The sequence below is a fragment of the Sinohyriopsis cumingii genome, chromosome 19 (genome assembly GCF_028554795.1).
Source record: "Sinohyriopsis cumingii isolate HCF-2022 chromosome 19, ASM2855479v2, whole genome shotgun sequence".
NCBI lineage: Eukaryota > Metazoa > Mollusca > Bivalvia > Unionida > Unionidae > Sinohyriopsis > Sinohyriopsis cumingii.
This window is the reverse complement of record NC_142979.1, coordinates 1,206,918-1,229,510: the sequence shown is the minus strand read 5'-3', so window position 1 is coordinate 1,229,510 and position 22,593 is coordinate 1,206,918. Positions and strand designations below refer to the sequence as shown.

At 35.1% G+C, this 22,593-nt stretch overlaps 1 protein-coding gene across 2 annotated transcripts; it reads left to right on the top strand.

The window, feature by feature from the left end:
• The first annotated feature begins 3,967 nt into the window (after positions 1 to 3,967).
• On the top strand, positions 3,968 to 20,007 carry LOC149775037 (uncharacterized). 2 transcript variants are annotated; one of them, XM_089944470.1, is made up of 11 exons: positions 3,968 to 4,105; positions 6,492 to 6,599; positions 7,667 to 7,793; positions 8,289 to 8,461; positions 8,814 to 8,953; positions 9,482 to 9,682; positions 10,446 to 10,520; positions 11,178 to 11,334; positions 13,133 to 13,195; positions 15,575 to 15,862; positions 16,743 to 20,007. In XM_089944470.1, the coding sequence occupies exons 1-11, from the start codon at positions 4,099 to 4,101 to the stop codon at positions 16,937 to 16,939; spliced, it is 1,536 nt and encodes a 511-aa protein (XP_089800596.1). In that variant the 5' UTR covers positions 3,968 to 4,098; the 3' UTR covers positions 16,940 to 20,007. The 2 variants fall into 2 exon arrangements, with proteins under 2 accessions (XP_089800596.1, XP_089800598.1); XM_089944472.1 differs by lacking the exon at positions 3,968 to 4,105 and adding an exon at positions 4,222 to 4,347.
• Positions 20,008 to 22,593: the final 2,586 nt, after the last annotated feature.

Below are 22,593 nucleotides of genomic sequence, written 5' to 3'. Positions count from 1 at the left end.
TGTTAACCATCAGAGCATTTTGTGTCAAAATATTAAAAACAGGTACATGTACATATGTAGATATTATGATTTTTTTGATGACCCGGTCTACTGCATAATACTTTTAATGTACATATTCTATTATCCATCTATTCTTATTATCGTCATGGTCTCGGTCCCGCACCCTGACGGGTAATCGAAGTTCTACTGTAGTGTTATATGCTGGAGGCGTGAAATGTAAGGTTATCTGTCCTTTAACTGAAATAAATATATGTTAATCGTGCCTAAGGTTTTCTTACCTTAAGCAGGAAATATAATGATAAAACTCCACTTACTATTTAAGAACTTTAGGAATGACCAACATTCACTCATTTAAAGACCACACAAAGAAACGGTATAAAACACAATTTAAATCCATTTTAAATTAAAACGCCTTCATTTCGCCCTGCCACCCTATGATCCCCATGAAAAAAGGCAAAACTCCTATCACTCTGTAACTTACCTACCTTTCGTTTAGTTACTTTAGTAGGACTAACACCCACTCACTCACGGATCACGCAGGGTAAGATGTAAAAGAAGGGGTATAAATGAAAAATATGTCAATCTCTTATAAATAAAACTAACTTCTCTCTCCCTTACCACGTTATGATCCCCTTATAAGCAAAGTAAATATCTTATCCCCCTGGAACTTCCCTACAACTGGAGGGACTAGTACACATTATATTCTGACCACACAGGATAGAATTTAAAAGGTGTAAGGGACTTTCACGTCAAACAAGGTAAAACGTTTCTGTGAGTCTCTGAGAAGTTAACATAGGAATGATAGTCATGGGAATAAAGGAGATTAACATGAAAATGACAGTCTTGGCATGAGGCTGGAAATGAATACACAAAAAAAAAATGCTACGTATAATAAAGCAAGTTTACATAAAAAAATGCGTCCACTGTCAAGCTGGTTGGTTCGAGTATAATACATAGTAAACATAACAACTTTACTGTCAGACCGTCACCAAAGTTTAACCCCCCCCCCCCCCCAATCGCATGCACTCTCAATCTAGCTGCTTTGTGTAACAAATACACCAGCTTTACCAACAGTCCGTTGTATTTTTTGCATAAAGCTGGCATGTTTATTATCAGTGTCTGAAAACCCGTGTTTTATTGAAACAGTTGCAAATGGTTGTGTCAAGCAATCACAACGTTACAATATCTACCAAGGACTGTAAATGTTGGTTTAGCGCAAGACCTCGATTTTACAATTTTCACGTCTTTCTCTGCCGTCTGTCTAATAGCAAACAAGTCAAACTCAGGTTGAAAGTTGTTAAGAAAATTCTAACTGATGGGGATTAAATATTCTGACCAAACGTTTTCCAAAATCCTGGTCACCTGTTTCAAAATCATTCTTAGATATCAATTTTAAAGACACGCAGTACAAAATATTACAGCCGATACTCAAATTAAGATATCTGAAAAAACGAAAACCGAACAAACCTCATGATTTCATATATTAGTGAAATGTACCCTTTAAAGAAATACACAACGTTGCTACGTTATTTGTTGTTCAAGTTTTTGAAAAATGGCAAAGCGAGAGTAAAATACCACTCACGTTTCCCGCACTCAACACAATACACTGTTACAAACAGATAGACTCCTCACACATGACAAACCTATAAACAATAATGGCTGCCTAATGTTAAATTCTCGTTTGGCTATAGAAACATTTTACCCTGTTTAACATGGGAGTCAAATAGACACTTCAAGTGTCACATTATACTTCTGGGATATTGATTTTGCAAATCCAACGCTGTCCATGTACGGTATTTAAAGTGTAAGCATTCTTATTTGCTTGTTTTATAAATTAATGATTACGTTCAACAATAGTTTTAGAGATGCAATGTAATTAATAATTTTAAAGTGTATAACTTCAAACAAACGCGGAATAATTGCATGAGGAACGACGTTTTATTCAGCCGTATTAATGTCTCTGTTAACACTAACACTCGACACGATGACGGCGATGACATGTTTGTGACTCAAAATAGAATCCAGTTGCATCCCTACAAAAACCCAAAATTTACATCCGGTAATACTGTCCACTTAAATAGACATTTCTTGGATTTTATTTCTCACTATATTTACATCTTGCAGAATCGTAAATAAAATAAATGTTTGTGGAGCAATTATTGTTGGTCAGACGTTACTTGTTTTGAAGAGCTGGTTGACATGCAAGGAAGAATCACTTCTGCATGTGCCGGAAAGGCGAAAAAAGCCAGAGAGATGAAGCCAAAGATCTCACTAATAAGCAAAAGGGACTGTCCGTCTTGAACCCGGACTGTCCGTCTTGGACCCGTGCTAGAAATATTTCGTAGAGAACGGCTGCAATCTTTTTTGGGTGGGGTGGCTGTGGGAACAATTTTCTCGGTATAACATTTTATGCATCTCATTCTAGACTAGTGCAGCTTCTTCAGCATGTGGTCAAGTTAAGAAACAAAAAGACTTTTGAAAACAGGACTTTACATTATTTAATGAGAAATTCACACTATGTATTAGTGGATTTCAAAATATGCAGGAAATGGTAACTTTCCTTTCCTCGCTATAACGAATACACAATCATGTTACTGTTTGGTAGGACGTTCCGAAATTTTAATTACGATGAAACCTGGTTTACCAGAAACAGATTCGACCAGTCACCATAGAATAAAGTTTACTTAATTTTTTCGGTGATGGAAATGATAATCATTTTTTAAATTTAACAGTGAATTAATAATAATAATAATAATAATAATAATCAGAAGAAGAAAAAGAAGAAGAACTTTCTTTGCACCATTGTTTTTAAGTTCAGTTCCCGGTTTTAGGACTGGAAGCGTGTATACGAGATATAACGAGATTTCTTCTAAGATGATCCCCGCCTCTTCATTTGATTGTAATACAATTTGCAGGTAAATTATTATAAAGAGAAAAAAGAAATGGAGATAGGCCTTCGCCTTGAAGGAGCCCAAGTAAACAATCGATCTATTTTAAATGTTTTAAACATGACTGCTCTGAGCTGTAAAAAATAGATCTTATTTTTGGCAACATTTTACCAGTCACTGAGCATTTCATGGCTTTTTGACACAGGCTTACTCTTTGTATAAAATCACAGACTTTCGTGAAATCAATAAGGGCAGCAAACAGCACTTTCCTTTCTTCGTTAAGATTGTGAATATTTTTAAAAAGAATGGTGTCTACTATACCATTATTCTACTTAAATAATTAGTTGAACCTAGTTGTACAATACTACTGCTACTACTACTACTACTAATAATAATAATAATAATGATAATAATAATAATTATTCATCGAGATGAAAATGCTGAAGGTAACTAGAAATATTTTGTAGAATCACTAGGAAGACTTGCAAAAATATTTTATATAAGCCACAGTATATGTCACTCAGACCGTTTTATTCAACTACCAGCAATAAAAGAAGACAAGAAGTCGATCTTGTACAAATTTTGTTCATTTAAAGCATAGTATAAAACATTTCCTAACTGCATTAAATTTTCATAATACAATATTTCCATTAAATAAAGGTGAAAATCAAACAATATCGGTGGTAAAGGGCAATACATATTTGTATACAAGAAGAAAAGAAAGAAAAAATAACCGAAGAAAATTTGCTTTTTTTTGTCTGTTCTAGCCTTAAGAAGTTATGACAATCTGTTAGTTATCTTTCTAAAACGAAATTTTATGAGGTATGGAGTTTAGATCAAATTATTGCATACCACAGTCGAAGTGAACCACAGTAACTGTAAACACAAAACGAATTTATCACGAGTAAATGATTTTTTTTTTTTACATCGGAAACCAGTATAATCTTTCATGGACTACATCTTCTGTACAAGTTTAAAGTTTAGTGGAGAATGAAGGAAAATTAATATTTTATGGTCATTTAGTTATGTAGTTTGGACTGTATTCCACACGTAATTTGAAAATATTCTCAACGTAATCATTGTATTCTCAATAGTTACGGTTATCCGCGGTGACACACTACCTGGCTTAATCAAATAATTTTCTGACTCAGGAGGTATGTTTATCAGGATGCAGGTCTTGGTCATTTAGGAGTACATCAACCACAGCAGAATGAGCGGTAAGTATTTACCTAAACTAAGATCTAAGCCTTGCAATCTCCTGCAGTTTTGTGACTTTTTCCAACCCACCCCAGGCGATCATGTATACCGTCTGCATGATTGATGGATTAGTTTTATCACCGCAGTTGTCGGTGCTGAGGGTCGCGGTAGTCCTACATGTAAGACCTCGATTAAACAAAAACAACATGCGCTGTCTTACATTGTAGGACTAAGGGTCGCGGCACTCAAAACAGAATGAGCAGTAAGTGTGTGTGTGCGTGTGCTTGTGCGTGTGTGTGTGTGTGTGTGATTTGGATTTTTAACGTAGCTTTAACAAATTTTCAGTCATATCGCTACGATGTCTGCAGTGTGGCAGTTTAAAGTGATGTCAAGCACTGGGGCATCATGCCGCAGACATGTAGCATGATGTCCCACCCAGTCACATTATCCTAATACTAGGCCGACCAGTCCTAACACTGACCTCTTAATGCTGAGCGCTAAGCGAGGAAGTTGTTAGTACCATTTTTGTAAGTCATTGATATGAATCGGCCGGGGATTGAACCCACGACCTCCCGCATCCGAGGCGGACGCTCTAACCACTGGGCCACCGGAGCGGTGAACAGCAAGTAATATGATTCAGTATTCAGTAAGTAATAGGATTCAGTTGTTATTCGCACATTTTCCCGTTTGTTTCTACCTCTACTAATTAAAAACAAACAAACAGCAACAAACAGAATAACAATAACAACAAAAAACCCACCAAAAAAGCAAACCACATCAAAGATATAAAAAATGCACAAAGTCATTTCATTGATCAATTCATAACTTCTAACCTGATTTCGCCAACAGGTCCCAAATTGGCGTCTTTGTGATAATGCATTCATGTAATGTATTTAGGAGCGAATCAACACAGGTTTTCAGGGATACAAATAGCGACTTAAAACAGAAAGTTTGCTTGAAAGGAGTGGTGCACAAAACTTTGACCTCAATTTTTCGACGCTGCTGGCCTCATATTAGATGGGCAGGGCATTGGGTTGGCTTACATTGAAATATATTTTACACCCCTAAAACTGCATGAACTTATTAATCGGTGTGATCAGCATAAGCTTTGTATGTAGTATAAAGGAAAATGTTTGTACCTGATAAATTCGTGCGATGGGCATCTTTTTCTGAGAGAGAGAGAGAGAGGAGAATCCTATGTTCCTCTTCCTAAATTGCGTGACATTTTTATACCTCAGGCTTTCTATAAAAAATCAAACTCAATGTGAATAATGCCAAGTATATCAATCAATAATATTCATGAAATGTGCCAGAATTAAATAACCATGAAATGCCACTAGGGGGAATACGGACATGGTTGAATCATCGATCATAAACATGTCTCTTGCATCTGCTGGCTCATTTTGTCACTGGAAAGGCATTTAGCTCCCATTTCATCAGCTTAGTACAGCCAATAATGTGTTCAACATGCCGCAGAAACCAAAACCAATTATTTTTACTACACGTATATCCCTCATTTATGTCTAGGACAGTATGTGTGAATTGTGCTGCATTTATGGTTTTGTATTTGTTGTTGGAGAGTAAGAGTTCCAAGTAAAACCGCTACGGAAAGGTAGTTTATTGTTTTATTTTTTTAAAATCCAACTTTAAATGAAATCTCTTTGTTCCAATGTCTTTTGTTTCACACAAACAAGCAAGATAAACAACACCAGTTAGACAGATAGACATACAGATATATAGATAGATGGGCAGACAGACAGACGGATGGATGGAAACTGAGGTAATTCGCTGACAGGCCACCTTTTTTCAGACTATCGTGTATATCCATAAACATTATGTGGAACGATGTCTATGGAGATGAAATGTCCAAAGAGGTTTTAATGTAAAATTATTCTTAATCTCCTTTTACTAATTTATTTATTAATTAATTAGTCCTCTAATGCGTATAATAAAAAAAAGATTTGGTTTTATTATAAACTCATCTAGATATGTGGTTTATATTTGAAATCTTTATATTTTAAAATATAAGATTTATATTATATTTGAAATGGTTGAGATGAACTACTACTACTACTACACACACACACACACACACACACACACACACACACATATATCTGTGTGTGTGTGTGTGTGTACACACGGGTGTACAACTTAAAACAACAAAAAGATGCAATTTTAACACCCACTCTCCATCTTTGCTTTATATCTTATTTATATACTCATTGATTGCTATCAGATTTCCCAACTGTAGCCGGGACAAAACGTGTAAGGGTCATGGGTCATGGGTCAGGGTCATTTTTGATGATGCGACATACATACTATGCAAGACTGAAATTTTATATTTGACAGTCAAGTTCAATATATTTGTAACTTGTTTTAATTTTTTTCCTGTTCTCGATTTAGATTTGTACAAAGTTCCCGCCATCAAGCCACCTAGTGTGGACCAGCTCCAGGAATTATCCAGGTCCCTGGGCATACAGTGTTCAATGGAGGAACTGGTGGACTATCGAGGTTCGTCTGATCAAAATAGAACCGTCAACTTTATTTCTTAATTTGCATCCAGTTTTGGACCATATTTAAATGGTAGCTGATATATATGACACACACAGACAGAAACGTGCACACTCTGTCACATTATTATAACTCATGATGTTTGTACGAATAATCGACCTATTGTCGAAACGACTGACTTACCATGTCAGACTTTAACTCACTCTCTAGACTGCTCTATTAAATTGGTGGAATGTTCTGAATCAAAAAAGGAGAGATCATGTTACTAAGTCGAATGTGAGACTGTAACTCGAGCAATCAAACTAGCTGGATAATGTATAGAATGGTCCTATTTGTGTTATGTTATTTACGACGGAATAAACATGATTTGTTTATTTAAACAAAGATATTCTATATGAGTTTTATCGTAAGACATAAAGCGATATCAAGAAGATCTTGCCCAGGTGCAAAATTAACCAAAGTCTGTTGCTGGATTTTGCTGACGGTTATAATTTGATTTGGCTTTTGGTTATAACTGACTATAATGGGAGCGAAATTTTTTCTGTTTTATATTAGAAGAATAGTATAATAAATAGATTTTTGTTCTGATCTTAAACATATGTTTACATCCCGACATGCATTCGGTGTAGGGGCCCCGAGTGGTCTGAAGCGCTCTCCTTTACGGATCGCTGCCATCTCACCTCTGTCTGTGTGGGTTCGAGTCTAGAATTTGCCTAATGTGGGTATGTGAGAAAGCTCTAGTAGCTTCTTGTGGGTCGGTGGTTCTTCCCAGGGTTTTCCCAGGTTCTTCCTCCACCATCAATACTGGCCGCCATGCATAGCCTATCGTGTGCTGAAAAATGGCGTTAAACCCCACAACAACAACAACAGCATTCGGTGTAAATCAAGGAATAAAATGTATGTAATCTACATAATGTGGATATCAAGTGTCACTTTTCTCATCATTTTATGAAACTTCTTTATTTGCTCTACCTTTCTGTCCACTGTTTTATTCCCATCATCATCATCAGCATCATCATCAATTATTATTATTATTATTATTATCAGTATTATTATTATTAATACAGAGCATATGAAAGGGCTGACTGAGTCGTACGATAGAGTGAGTAGATTGGAAGGACCCTCATTGCCAGTGAAGTATCCCCGAACTCCAGGCTATCGACCCAGTCCTCAAGACAACAAATACAATGCTTGGTAAGACTGGGGGTAAAGAATACTATTGTTGCACCACAAAACAATGGTGAGGTTAAAATGACATTTGTACATTATGGTTTAATTGGAATTTCGTTCTTTGTAGACTTCATATTCAGCGTTCTACTTGGTGTGACTAGCTCGTTGATTCCGATATTACGTATGCAAATGGTAAATACATCAGCTGAACATAACACTGGATTAAATCTACAAAATACATATAAATCTAAAAATTGACCACTCCTCCTGATATAGGATCAGTAGCCATTCATGTAAAATGTGGCAAGAATAACTCCTCCAGTTTTCTTCCATAAAAAGGGATTACAGAATAATGATTCTTAGACGAGGCACTTTAATTCAATGGCCTCAAAATTAAGTAATATACTTGTTTCATTGTGCCGTTAAACACCAAACCAAACCAAACAGAATACGGAAGTCTTCTCGTTAAAATATATAGGCACTGAAAATGAAAGAAACGAACCCTCTTTTCTTATAAAGGTACTGGCGTTGTGATATCAAGGGAGCAGAGAGTGGAAAACTGTCAGGAAAAACGATAGCCATAAAGGATAACGTGGCTGTTGCCGGTGTCCCCATGATGAATGGTTCCAAAATTTTGGAGGGATACGTTCCAGAATTTGATGCAACTATTATTTCGAGAATACTAGACGCTGGTAGGAAATATTTACATATCTTCTTTTTTGTATCTAGCCTATTATGGAATTTGACCTTCCTCGTCTGGCGGTCATTTTTGTTTCAGTAGTGATGGTGAGGGGTGAGGACAAGGTATCGAGAAAAATTGAGAGGTAGATTTGACAACAATTGATATGGCTGAAAATTTACTAAATTGTGCAATTTGTCATCTTTCAGTATGTTATATGGTAGTTGAGTAATATGATTTTCAAATTTGCGCATTCATTATTCCAGTTAGTATTATGAGGTTAGTTATTTAATTGGAGGATATATGGAAGTTTTGTCATCATCATATCTCACAAGTTACTTGCCACGGGTAATTTTGCATTGTAGGTGGCAGAATTATAGGGAAAACAAACTGCGAGGACCTGTGTTTAAGTGGTTCAAGTTTTACCAATGTCACAGGTCCGATACTGAATCCTAAGGATCCAACCAGAACTTCCGGTGGCTCCAGCGCTGGGAGTGCGGTGGCGGTATGTATGGCATTATAACATAATGTGGATAAAGGACACAGCAGCGAGTGTTAATTATTCTTTAGAATTAATAGGTTTTCTCTCTTCAAATTGGAACACCGAGATAGATTATATCTAAACATGGGCTGGATTTAACACTTTGTTAAATCCAGGTTCCTCATAAACGGATTCCCACTGATTACATTCATCAACAATGAACTAGACACAACCCTAAAGAGTTTGAGTTTAAAGTATGTAAAGTGTAACATTCATTCATATATATATAAGTCCCGTAATGTAGAAAAGGTGGAATCTCTGATGACAGTCTGTGGAGTGTTTTTGGATAGTTGAGCGCAAGTTTACAAAGTGTGAGAAAGATACAGTGATTTTGATGAACAACTGAAAGGAAATTATTGTACTGTAATGTTAATAATTAGTAACCATTTAACAATAAAATCTCCAAGGAGTTGGAGTCAAACCTAAGCTTGGGTAATAGTCATCCTTTACGTATAGCGGATGAAGATTTCTCTTCGTTTTGTAATCACATAGGTTGCAACTGGAGAGGCGGATATGGCGATAGGGGGTGACCAGGGTGGTTCCATTCGGATTCCGTGTTGTTGGTGTGGATTGGCTGGTATAAAACCGACCTTTGGACTGGTTCCCTATACAGGAGCTTCATCGATCGAGACTACCATTGATCATCTTGGACCTATCGCCAAGTCTGTTGAAGACTGCGCTCTGCTTCTTGAGGTGGGTGGTCCATTCTTGTTGAGCTAGATTTCTGTTGACGATCGCGTGAACAAAATTTTTGGCAGATTGACCATTGTTTCATGCTAAATACCTTTCATTACTATATATCTTTTTGATTTGTGTGTTCGTGTCAGCCGCCAAATGTAAAACAAGCATAGAAACTTTGAGCCATTTCCTTGTAGGAAAATGTAGAATTTTCAGTCAAAATTAAAATATAAAAGACTTCATGCAAGAAGTAAGTAGAAAAACTGTAATGCATAGGCTTGTTATTAAATACAACACTGCACAAAGTAAGAAAGCTTCTCCATGACACACAACAGCGAAGAACTCAAAGTTGCATGAGAAATTACCTATGTTGGATTACATATTGGCGGTAAAAGTCAGTAAACTGGACAGTCTTCATAACATAAGAAGCATCAAAAAGTGGTTTTTGAAATGAATACATGTTTAAACAGATTCAGATTTCTTAGTAAGAGAATACCGATTTCAAATTCCTTTCAGAGATAACTAGAAGAGGACCTGACAGTTTTCATTAAGCGGTGAAAATGTTAGCCTCCTGATTTTACCTGTCGGTTTCTTGGCTTCTCGGTTAAAAAAGTTGGTTCCATTTTTATCTTTCGTTGTATGATGCTTCAAGTTATTCGATAAGTTTGCTCAAAACTACAGTTTCAGGATTATTTAGAGATCCCTGGTCTTAGTTTGTAAATTACAATAAATTACTAAGGACAGAAATGCAGTTTCAACAAGTTTGTTTTTACTACAGGTAATTGCCGGTTTCGATGAAGGCAGAGATCCGAGACAATATCCATCCATTCAAGTTCCAGAATATTCAAAACTGGTCAGTGTACAAATTCATCAAATGATTGTGCTGCATATAGCATATAATTTAGTGTCGTATTTTACTGGTTTTTCTTGCTTATTGTAATGCTCCATTTGACGCACACATATACACCCACCCACTGACGCATCTTTCTCTGTGTCTGTCTGTATATATATATATATATATATATATATCATCGGAGACAGAGCAGCTTTATCAAAATACAAGATAATAGATGATTTTGAAAAGTTCAAAGAATCAAATTGCAAAACAAGTATAGTGCTGCTTCAACGAACGCATTCACAATAACAGTATACCTAATTAAATACAGTCATACGTCTATAGAAATATCAAAAGTAATATTGTTAAACATGTGTCTAGTGCCAGCAACGATAAAAAATAAAAAAAACGCAAGGAAACAATGTATCTATTGTTAAATGATTAACTTTGAGATAGTAAAGACAACGAAGATTATGTATATGTCTGAATTATATTTGAGATAAGTGCTTGTATTATTTTTACTGCGGGCGAGTGGTATGTCCAAAAATTCGTACATGCAAGTATTAAACACGCAATGGCAATTTATACCGTTGCATATAACTTGGTGAGGGTGGGGAGGGGCTTAATCCTGGTTACTGAGTTTTATTAATAGCCAGTTTTCTTCATGAATCCCAGCTGACGAATAATATTGCTGGGAAAAAGATAGGCCTCGTTAAGGAGGGATTCGAAGGCTGTGAAGATGATGTTGTCAGTCACGTGCAAGAAGCTGCATTACGTCTGCGATTTCTTGAGGCAGAAGTTGAAGAAATGTCTTTACCAATGCACAGTGAAGGTACATTAAGATCGATCAATACAAGTTTGACTCAGTGATGAAATAAATGTTATCCTTAATGATAGGTGTCTTGTATACTAGAGAGTTTCCCCTGGGATCACTCTTCTTACTAACAAATATATTTTCCCAAACATTAGCCATTGTTCTTTGATGAAAAATTGGTGTTTCAGAAGGGAACTGATTCAGTTAGATTCTCCAAATACAGTTTATTGAAACAAAACTAAATGGATGCACAATAAATATATTCGTATTTCATGAGAAAGTCTGACGTCACCATTAGGTTACAGTGTAATGTATTTTATGTGCATTGTGAATGACCAGGTGGGACACAATCTACATGTAAGCTATCCCTATTGGGGGCGCTCACCAATTAATATGTACTTTAGAGAGAGTGACGTATGTAAGGTGAAGTAGTTTGCATTTAAAACATGCACAGTGGAGAGAATGTTGGCATACCTATATGCTACAGTAATGTAATGTGGATGATATTTCTTTGGATATTGTACTTTTGGAAATTGTACATGATCTAAGCACACTGCTAACTAAAATTACTGCTCCCTTGTGTTAAAAAATCAGTCTGAATTAGTCTAAAGTACACTATACATAGCAGCTATTAAAATAGGGAAAATGAATTTTGCCAGACTAGACAATACCAGCTTCTGAAAGTGCAATGAATGAATTACCAATTATGTAAAATGTAAAAAAGTTTTCGGCTCTTTTTTATACAATTTACCTCTGAAGTTCAGAAAGTGAAAATGACCAAGTAGAGCTAGCACTTTTTTGAAAGGTTCACATTTAAAGTAAGGCCAAGCTGTATACTCTATAACCCATAGTACACCCATCAATCATACACCAAAATAAAGGGAATTAAAGGTTCCTTTAATTATACCTAAGATATACAAAGTCTTTTTTAAATGGCCAGTATAACCAGTGAGGAAAGCTGGGGAAATTCTTTTTCTTTAAAATCTTAACCCTATGGAAAATGCAAAACTGTATAGCGCCACCTATATGACAGGAATTACATTTGAATTTTCATTGGGATTACTAAAAATCATCTTTTATTAAGTTTAGAAAGATTTTTCACTAGTGGCATATTTCCTCTTCAGTATAAAACACACAGAAACTTTATTTGTTATTATTATGAATTAATATTGAAAAGATTAAAAGAATAGGCAAAAGGTGTATACTTGTATCAGTTTTAGTTATATTAGTTTCATTAAGTGGCTGTCCGTCAGTCCATCTTATTCCTTGCAAAAGTAAACTTTTTGTTTTTACCGTTCATGTTTCGGCTATCAAACTTGGCAAGTAACTGAACTTTACACACACACACACACACACACACGCACGCACGCACGCACGCACACACACACACTTAAAATTGCTGAAGAGATACCATGAATGTAACATTTTGTTCACGGTTGGTCTCAGGGGTTTAGATTCGGGAGAGGATGTTGAAAGGGGTAAGTTAGAAAAAAGTTGAAGGCTTTTGAGATATTGTAACATCAACACTTTTTTACATTCCTGATACTGATCTCAAACTCGGCAAATGATTTCCAAAATGAGTCTCCACTCACCCGACCCCAATCTCAATCTACATGCACTACACCACATACCCAGTCTCCGTGACATCTGTTATTATTTCAGCTGATTTTGTTTTATACATTTGAGTCTATTTGAGAGATAATGTTATAGATGGTTAACTGTTGATAATTAACAAATAGGTGTTAGTTATATAATTTTTGCCTCATTATTGCAGGTGTTGATAATTAACAGATAGGTTTTTGCCTCATTATTACAGGTGTGCACATTTGGACTCTTATTACTCTTGAAGGAGCAGATAAATGTATGATTCAAGGAAACGGTTAGTATTCGCATTGTGGCATATAATCATTAATGCTTTCGGCTGAGGTTCTTGGATATAATTAACCTAGATTTGTTACTGGGAATCCACATTTTTGCTTTTTTTAAAAATACATTTTTTTTTTGACTTTGACACTTCATCTAGATTTCAAAAACTGACCTAAATCTGAAGAGATTTAAAGATAAAGAAAGTGACAAAATATTGGGTGATATATTGTCTCTAATTGGTGTTTAGATGAAGTATATTAGCGAATGAAAATTTAAGAAATAACTATGTTCAGTGACATTTGGCAGTCGACAAAACGTATTTCAACATACTGTCGTTCACCATTTACTCGACTTGTTTGGCTGCAATGTCACCTAGTCAAACAACTTATAAAAACTGACCAACAAATTATTTCCTTTCTTTTTAAAACATAATGAGTTTGATTTGCATTTTTATGATTCTGTGTTGCAGTCCAGTACCATTAACGTCATGTAATTGCAATAGAGTTTGCTGGAAAATGTAATGAAGATTTTCGTTAGTCTGAACGTAATTGTGTTATCAGACAGACCTGTGATTATTTCTACATAAATTATCCGGTGAAATACTTCATACTAACTTGTATAAATAGAGTCACGTGCAAATTAACCAATTTAAATACTAAAAGAGAAGGCATACGCACTGTATGCCTTGAAAAACGAGGTAAAAATATTATTTTGTACTTTTGTCCTGATATTGAATAAAATGATTTTGACAGAATTAACTAAAAAAATTATAATTTTTTTTCTTGTGAACAGAAATCATTCCTTTTTTGACTATATTTGATACCTGTGTTGGTTGGTCAAGTTGGTTGTGTTGCCGCTTTATTTTTTTTATTTTTTTTATTATAGTTTTTTGCATGTAGATGTTGTGTCCAAAATGTCAGAATTCTGTAACTATCGCTAAATGTGCCATATCAAATAAGTTTCATACATGAAGACACTGAACACACTGACCCATCGGTTTCTTCTGAAGTGGACGATATTTCACACGCTCAAATATCAAGCATTCCGAATGAAGCAAATAAACTTTAGTCGCATGCCAAGTTGAACAGATGGATGACCAGAAATTAAAACATTTTAAATCTCTTAAAGAGAATGGGTGAATAAAAGCCCAAACTATTTAAATCTCTAAAGAATAAGTAAGATCTCTTATGCACGGGGGCTTGTTGCAAAGGAAATTAAATGTATCGGTCAGTTGATAGAGGGATAGCAGACAAACCTTTAAAAATATAATATGTGTTCTATTTTTAGAGGATCGACCCCGCCCCCAGCAATATATCCATTGACCGATACTCTTGAATTTCTTTGTAAAGGACCCTTGTCCTCTTATGTAGACCACTATCTTAGAGCTGGGAAGCTACATGTATACCAAGAAAGTCATTGGAGTTTCAGCACTTTCACTTCATGCTCGTTACAAATCAAATTAAAAGTATATATATATATATATATATATATATATATATATATATATATATATATATATATATATATATTGACCCAAATACCAAGACACCGATCCTGATAGTTACGATGGGAGTGGGTTGGCAGATCACGCCCTTTTCCCATTCTAACTCTCTGGGTCGATATCTTACTTTGTATTACTATTGGCCTCAGATGACTATAACCATATACTGATAGTTCATATTTCCTTTATAAGGGGCCCCGGTAGATAGCTTAGCCTGTTAATGAACATGAAAAATAAGTTTGAAGAAATGAAAATTGGTTACAAACCAGTCCGGACCATAATGAATTGGCCAAATCATGTTGAACTCGTCCATGAAAGCATCAAATCCAAGAGTCATTTTAATGTCTACCAAAACAGCACATCCGTTGCATTGAATATTGAATTTCTTCTCAGAATACATTTGTCCATTTAGATAAGATATTAAGGCCATGCTGTGGAATGTTCAAAACCTTAGATCGGATGCCATTTGTGTAGTTAGTTGTTTGATGTAGACGCAACTATTACGTTGTTGATGGAGTTTTCTCGAGTTCAAAATTGTAATTTCGGACTTTCAGTTAAAAAAAGATAGAACAGTCCAAACATTTTAACCCACTGCCATCATGTATGTAGATGCTATGATTTATTCCGCGTATGCTTTTGAATTCTATAATTACATACCAGCTACATACCAGAAGCCCTCAACAAAAATTCACGTGCTGAAATAAGGTTATTAAACTGATACGAAATATTTTTAACAAAGCAAAGTAAAAGTAAGCAAATGAATGTATTATAAAGAATTGCAATTACAAAAGTTTAATATTTTTGTCTGCGTTTATCGTGGTATAAACTGTCAGTTGCCGAATCACAAAGTGAATAACACAGATTTTTATTTGTATTCTTCCTAAATGGCAGGAACGGGATATCAGAATAAGGGTTTTTATCCTTTTTCACTCCAAGAAGCTTATGCTCGTGGAATTAAAGCGAGGCCACAGGATCTTTCAGAGACAGTGAAAATGATGATTCTTTATACGGGGTATGTGAGCCAGAACTACCAGAACAAGTTCTATGCTATGGGCCAGAATCAGAACCTTATGCTAACCAAAGCTTACAACAAAGCACTGGAAACATATGATGTCCTTGTTATGCCAACCCTGCCATTCAAAGCAAGCAAGCTTCCTACAAGCAAGGAGACACGTGAAGGTTTGTATTGTTATAGTTTGGAAACTGCACGCCCAACGCTCGTCTAATATGTATATATATATATATATATATATATATATATATATATATATATATATATATATATTCCATCTGAGGTTTTGTGAATGAACCAGCATTATATGTGAGGCCTCTGATGCAAGGTATGTATTAGGTGTTGTTTCAGGCAGATAGAATGGGAAGGTAGCGAGAAATGTTATGGAGATAAAATGCGAAATTTTAACAGTTAGGAGATTTCAGATCATATCGTTTAACATGCCCATTTAATACTAATGCACACTCCAGTGCTTCGTTTAGAAACCCCGTCTTCCATATCAAAACCTTATCCATCCGTCATTACTCCTGGGAACATGAAATTTTGTTGAATGCATTAAATTTCTCTCTCGAAAGTACGTAAATAAAAGAAATGCATTTCCCATGATTAATGCAAAGTATAAAATTACTTAATTACTTAAATTATCAATCTAATGTTGATGGATAAATTACTTTTATTGTGAGTGTATTTGTAATGATTCTTTTATTGTATGGTACTGGCCAATTAAATTTATTCATTGTGCTTTTGAGGTTGCGAAATATTCTAATAACTCTTGTGAATAAAGCTATCCGTACACAGAGACGTTGCTGCTGAAAAATATGTCACAAAGAGCAAGCAAACGTTTGTTTATGGGTTTTTTTTGGTAGGCTTTAGTTGAATACAAAATATCAGATAATACTAGTATTCAAATTGTAATCTCGGGCTTTCAATAAAGATAGAAAAATCCAAATGGTTTAACGCACCGCCAACGTGTATGTAAATGCTATGATTTTTCGTGTATGATTTTTGACATTCTATAATTACAACAGATTATCTGTTCTGTTCTAGATCGCCTCAATCTAGCCTTGAAAATGGTAAAGAACACTGCTCCTTTCGACATCACCGGACACCCTGCCCTGACCGTCAATGCCGGATTCTCGCAGGGTTTGCCCATCGGTATGATGATCATTGGCCGTCATTTTGACGACGCGACTGTTCTTCAAGTGGGACACGCACTTGAGAGAACAAACCATCTCTTCTCGTAATGATTTATGTTCTGAGAAGTGAGCTATGGCTGACATCGATTGAGACAAATCTGCACCATCCTTTGAAATAATGCAGAGAAAAAGTGAAACAATCAAGATGCCTGAGCTTCAGAGTAATGGTGGCACTCTAACGTTCTGTATTTTGCGTAGGGTTAGACGTTTAAAGAAAAAAATATTCCTAGGTTTTCCTCACTAGCTTTTATGGCTCTTTAGAAAAGACATTTTATATCCTATGTATTTTTAAAGAAACTTCTAATTCCCTTCCTTCTGGTGTATGAATGATTGGCATAATATGATTATAGATTATACAGCTTGGCTTTACTTTAAATGTGCACGTATGAAGAGAAAGGCATGGTCATTTTCACTTCCTGGATTTCAAGGTAATTTGTAAATAACAAGCCTAGAACTTTCTTTTTGGTTTTTGTTTATTTTGTTAATTCATTTGTTGCACTTTTAGAAGGTAGTATTGTGTAATGTGGCAAAAATCGTTTTCCCTTTTTCAGTAATTGCTAAAGATGGTGTACTTTAGACTAAATCGGACTGATTTTTTTCAGCGCATTGGAAAAGCCATTTTGGGTTGATATCTGCTTAGATCATGTACAATTTCTACAAGTGCTATTCCAAAAAAGTTTCAGCTAAGGTACATGAAAGTAACATAGATGTATGCCAACATTCTCTCCATTTTGTATGGTACAAAGGCAAACAACTTTCACCTGTCCGTGTCTCAGAAGCATATTGTATCTGTAGAGCGCCCCAGTATCGTTGTATTTCTATCGGTCCGTCTGCGTGTCCATCTATCCGTTAAACCTGTTGACTTTTACTTGAATATATTACATGTGTATAACCGACGTTTTTCCATAAATAACAAAACCTTGTGGTCTCTAAATGTCATTTATATACAGGTCTGATGGTGCTACAACCGTTTACACACAACAGGGTAATATCTGGTAGGTATATTGCTTGCTGCATGTAGACGTGTTCATTAAAACTTTTCGTCTTTTTAGGCCAAATTGTTACTGAGTTATTGCACTTTTTCTGTCAGTGTTGCATTTCCATTACAGCTGATTCTTGTGAGCGGCATAACACAGGAATCATTCAAAATATTCTGATGCATTTTTTGAGAAAACTGCATCATACCCTCTGAGGTAGCTTTTATTTGTTTTCTCTAATGAACTCTATTTTTTTAAATATAGAATTGTAGTCATTGAAAGTTAACTTCATATCTTCAAATGGGATGTTGTATGTAACTATAATTAGCTCCAGAACCATTAAAATAAAGCTATGCAATAAGGTAAGAACATTGTTTCAGTTACACGTGTCTTATATGGGCTTCGTCTCGCTTGGTAGGGTTATCCACAAGATAATTTAATCAATATGTATTTGATTTTAAGGACATTTTTAATGTGACTACATGTTGATAAGACATTGAGTGGGTTTTATTTCCAGCATTCCACAGCATAATTTACAGGAGTTATGATCCCTTCTTTCCCATTCTCTTAACTTTGTTTTGTGCACCACAACTTTATCAGTGAAATTTAGATTTCGGCCAAAAGTTATTATGCATCTTTATGTTGAGAAGACTTTTAACCAAGAATTATGGTCCCCGAATGAACATCAAGTTTTGGTTTTGCAACTTCAATTCAGCTAAGGCCCTGTAGAACAAATTGTAGAGGGCGGTGCCCTCGTTAATATCACTAGTTATGAAACCCTTGGTGTTTGATGCTAACAAGATGTTTGAGAGATATATGCATTTTCAGGCGCAAAGGCTATTAAATAATTTACTTCTGACTTGTATTGTGCAGACACATTGGAGTACAGAGGTATTTAAACCTTACGCGTCATTTTGGGGTTAAAATGTTTTTTTCCCCTTATTCATCAGTGACAAAATGCCTATTTTCTTCCTTGATTTGATTCAACCAGATTTTTTTCTTTGTTATTTTTAAAAGTGAGCTGTCCTTTCTTTTTAAAGTCTCTTAAATGATTAAATTTATATAACCTATTTTAGCGGACACTTCTATAAAAATAGTCTTGCTCACTGAGGACAACCATCATAATTCCGGTTTCCTAAGTTTACTTGAATATATTACATGTGTATAACCGAAGTTTTTCCATAAATAACAAAACCATGTGGTCTCTAAATGTCATTTATATACAGGTCTGACATTACGTGAATCTGAATCATGCATCTTTTTAGATTTCGCTGATTTACACAAATTTGGTCAAAAACTTTGCATGCAATAGTCACCCTTGAGTTATTATTTCGAGAAGATACAGTAGTTTAGATGTATCCTATAGCATGTCATAAGAGGGGACAAATGTGTACAGTAGCCACAGCGGCTTAGGGGTAAGTGTGCTTGACATGCAATTAAAATAGTTCGAATCCCACCATCAGATCAGCACAGGTTGGATACCGGTTGGACAAGGCATTTTAATCTATTTGCCTTGGAACTAACCTACTTGTTTACTGTGGCATAAGACAACAGACCAAACCAGTCTCTATCAATGACAGCCTTTTTCTGCTATTTCTCTTAAAATTCTTCAGGTGTTCTTCATCAGAGTTTGCTCTGAATTGAACGTTTGCTCTGAATTGAACGTTTGCACTGAATTGAACGTTTGAACTGAATTGAACGTTTGCTCTGAATTGAACGTTTGCTCTGAATTGAACGTTTGCACTGAATTGAACGTTTGCACTGAACTGAACGTTTCTTCCTAACCATTTAGTTAACTAATTTCTATCAAATTTGTCAAGAATGTTTCCAAGACGCGTGTATTGCAAATTAATGTTTAATTGAATCTAAAAAATCATTATATTTTCAGACTTTGTTCTTTCCTCTTCAAATATCACTCAATCTTGTATTTGTTCCTAATATAACCATTGAGGTTGTTTTTATTTTGTACATCATAATCAATAAGATTTTTGTATAGTGAACATTTCGTAGTTATCGTAGCCCATCTTGCCTAAATCTATTGCAAAACTCGTTTTCTTGGACGTATGAAGCTACACTTATACTATGTGTAGAATATTAATAAATGCTATACCATAAATATATTTGGTTTGTAAAGCGATAGTTGTCTGTGGTATTTTGTTTAACTACAAGATTCTTATCATGAATAAACATCCATACCTGTTTAAGCACAGCTGACGTTAGGGAAATAATTGCGGATGTAAAGACGGCATCCCAGACTTAATTTTTTTTTGCACAGCTGACGTTATCAAAATAATTGCAGACGTAAAGAACAGTACAGGGATTCAAGTTGCACATACATGTACAAATTTATATTTGCTAAAAAGAAACAATATTGCATCAATCCTTTTGTCATGAAATACCATAAATAATATGAAAACAAACAAAAGACACACACGACAAGCAACATAATCAAGATGTAGCAAAAACACTATAAATTCAAAAACCTTAATCAACTCTTAATTAAGAAATGCAAAGGTACGATTTTATTCGGTGTTTAATCAGAATCTGTGTCATTTTGGTTAGACAGATTTATCGGTATTTTGAGCTCTACTGGTCATACACCAGAAGAGCTTACGGAAAATGGTACAAAGATGACGTCCAATATGGCTGCACTTCAGGCATCTTAAACATAATGTCATTACTCATCCTGAATGACGAATTGTCATAGCAGCATGGGATTTTAAAAAAATATTCGTATGATGTCTAGTGGGTCCTAAATGAAAATGGCGCCAATCTGATGTCCAATATAGCCGAAACAGCGGACATTTTGAAAATCTTGTTATTGCTTCTCTTTAAAGTTGGCCGCATCAACATACTTTCTTTATTAAAAGATTTCTTATGATGTTTAGCTAGTCCCAAATAACACAAGGTGCTGATCTGACTTATAGAATGGCATCCATCCTGAAAATCTTGTTACGACAACTCTACTTGACCAGAAATTCATATTGAAGTGAGTTTTTTTACTGGAGGACTTTTTATTATGTCCAGTTGGTTTTTAAAAACAATTCATGTTCTGGCGTCCAATCTGGAAGCTTTAGGAGCCAGCTTGAAATTCTTCTGATTGCGACTCCTTCGGAATGGAAACTCTTATCTTGAAGATATTGTTTTCACGATTAATCGTTTAATTATGCTCAGTTTGTCCTAAATAGGAACAGTGCCAGTCGTACATCCAATATGGCTGTCATGAAGAATCTTAAACTATTATCTGATGTTATGTATTTATGCTCTAATAAACAGTAACAAAAAAAAGTGAAAACAAGCTTTGAAAAATTTGTTGTAGGGTTTAACGCCATTTTTCAGCACGCGATGGCGGCCAGTATTAATGGTGGAGGAAGAACCCAGGAAAACCCCGGAAAGAACCACAGACCCACGAGAAGCTACTGGCAAGCTTTCTCACATATCCACATTAGCCAAATCGAGACTCGAACCCACGCAGACAGAGGTGAGATGGCAGTGATCCGTAACGAAGAGCGCTTTAGACCACTTAATTAATAATTTATTTCCCTAGAAATACATTGTAAAAATGAAGAAAAAAGAAAAAAAAGAACTTATGGTTTTAAGAATCAAATCCAAATATGATCCAGAATAATCCACCAATTAAATTTCAGAAGTCCTAGTAATGAAATGTTCTAATGAATTCCAGTTCGAGTCCCGACGAAAAATCTAAAATGGAAGGCGATGACGTATACTGTAGCCTTTATAGTGCCGTAGTATCTACAGTTCTTTGTTATTTCACAGATAATAATATTCCGGTGTTTGAATTTCCGAATATAATTGAAATAAATATCTTTGTCCAAGAATTCTATATGAGCACTCATATATTTCCAGGAAAAAGAATTAATCTTTAAGAACTCCAAATAATTTGAATAAAAATTAAAATATAACTCCAAACTGGTCACAAACACATACTTTCCAGTGTAAAAGCCCAACTAATTAATTTCTCTATATACATCGGTATAAAAAATTGCGAAATAGAGGTTGTTTACATATAAAATTACGTACTCCCAGTATGACCTTGATAAAAACCAATCATTTTACTCCGAGAATACAATAAAAATACAAAGTTGTTTACTTGTCTCAGTGATTTCTGAATCAAGGTCGAGAACTAAGTAAAAGAATAAATAGAAACAGTGTTTCTATTATTAGGTGTTTATGAAAAGAGTCAGGTCAAACTGAATTTTCTAGAAAATATCAAATTCCTAGTAAATAAAATTACATTACTTTGACATGTAATTAAAACAAAAAGAGATTTTAAAACTTACAAAGAATCAAATTAAATCAAATATAAATTAAATATACATAACAATTATTATCACTATTCCTCATTATGACAGGAGTTTTTCACCAAGTCCCAAATATACAAATTGTGACAGTGTTACATCAGTTTGGCTGCCAGGACGACTGTGTTAAAATTTTGTTGGATTATCTATGGCATGCTATTTTCACCAACAGACTTTTATTTTGTCCTGAATGAAGATGGTGCCAATCTGGCATCCAATATGTGCGTTAAAGCAGCTAATCTGAAAATCTTGTTACTGCTAATGAATATCAGAGTTGATTCCAACACTCGTTAATTAATATCAAAGAAAAGGTTCAAATCTTGAATTCCTGGAAATCGTGTTCGCCCAGTGGAGCATCGGTCCCTTTGAGTGACTCTCTTTTTGTGTTCCCCAAATTATTTACTCG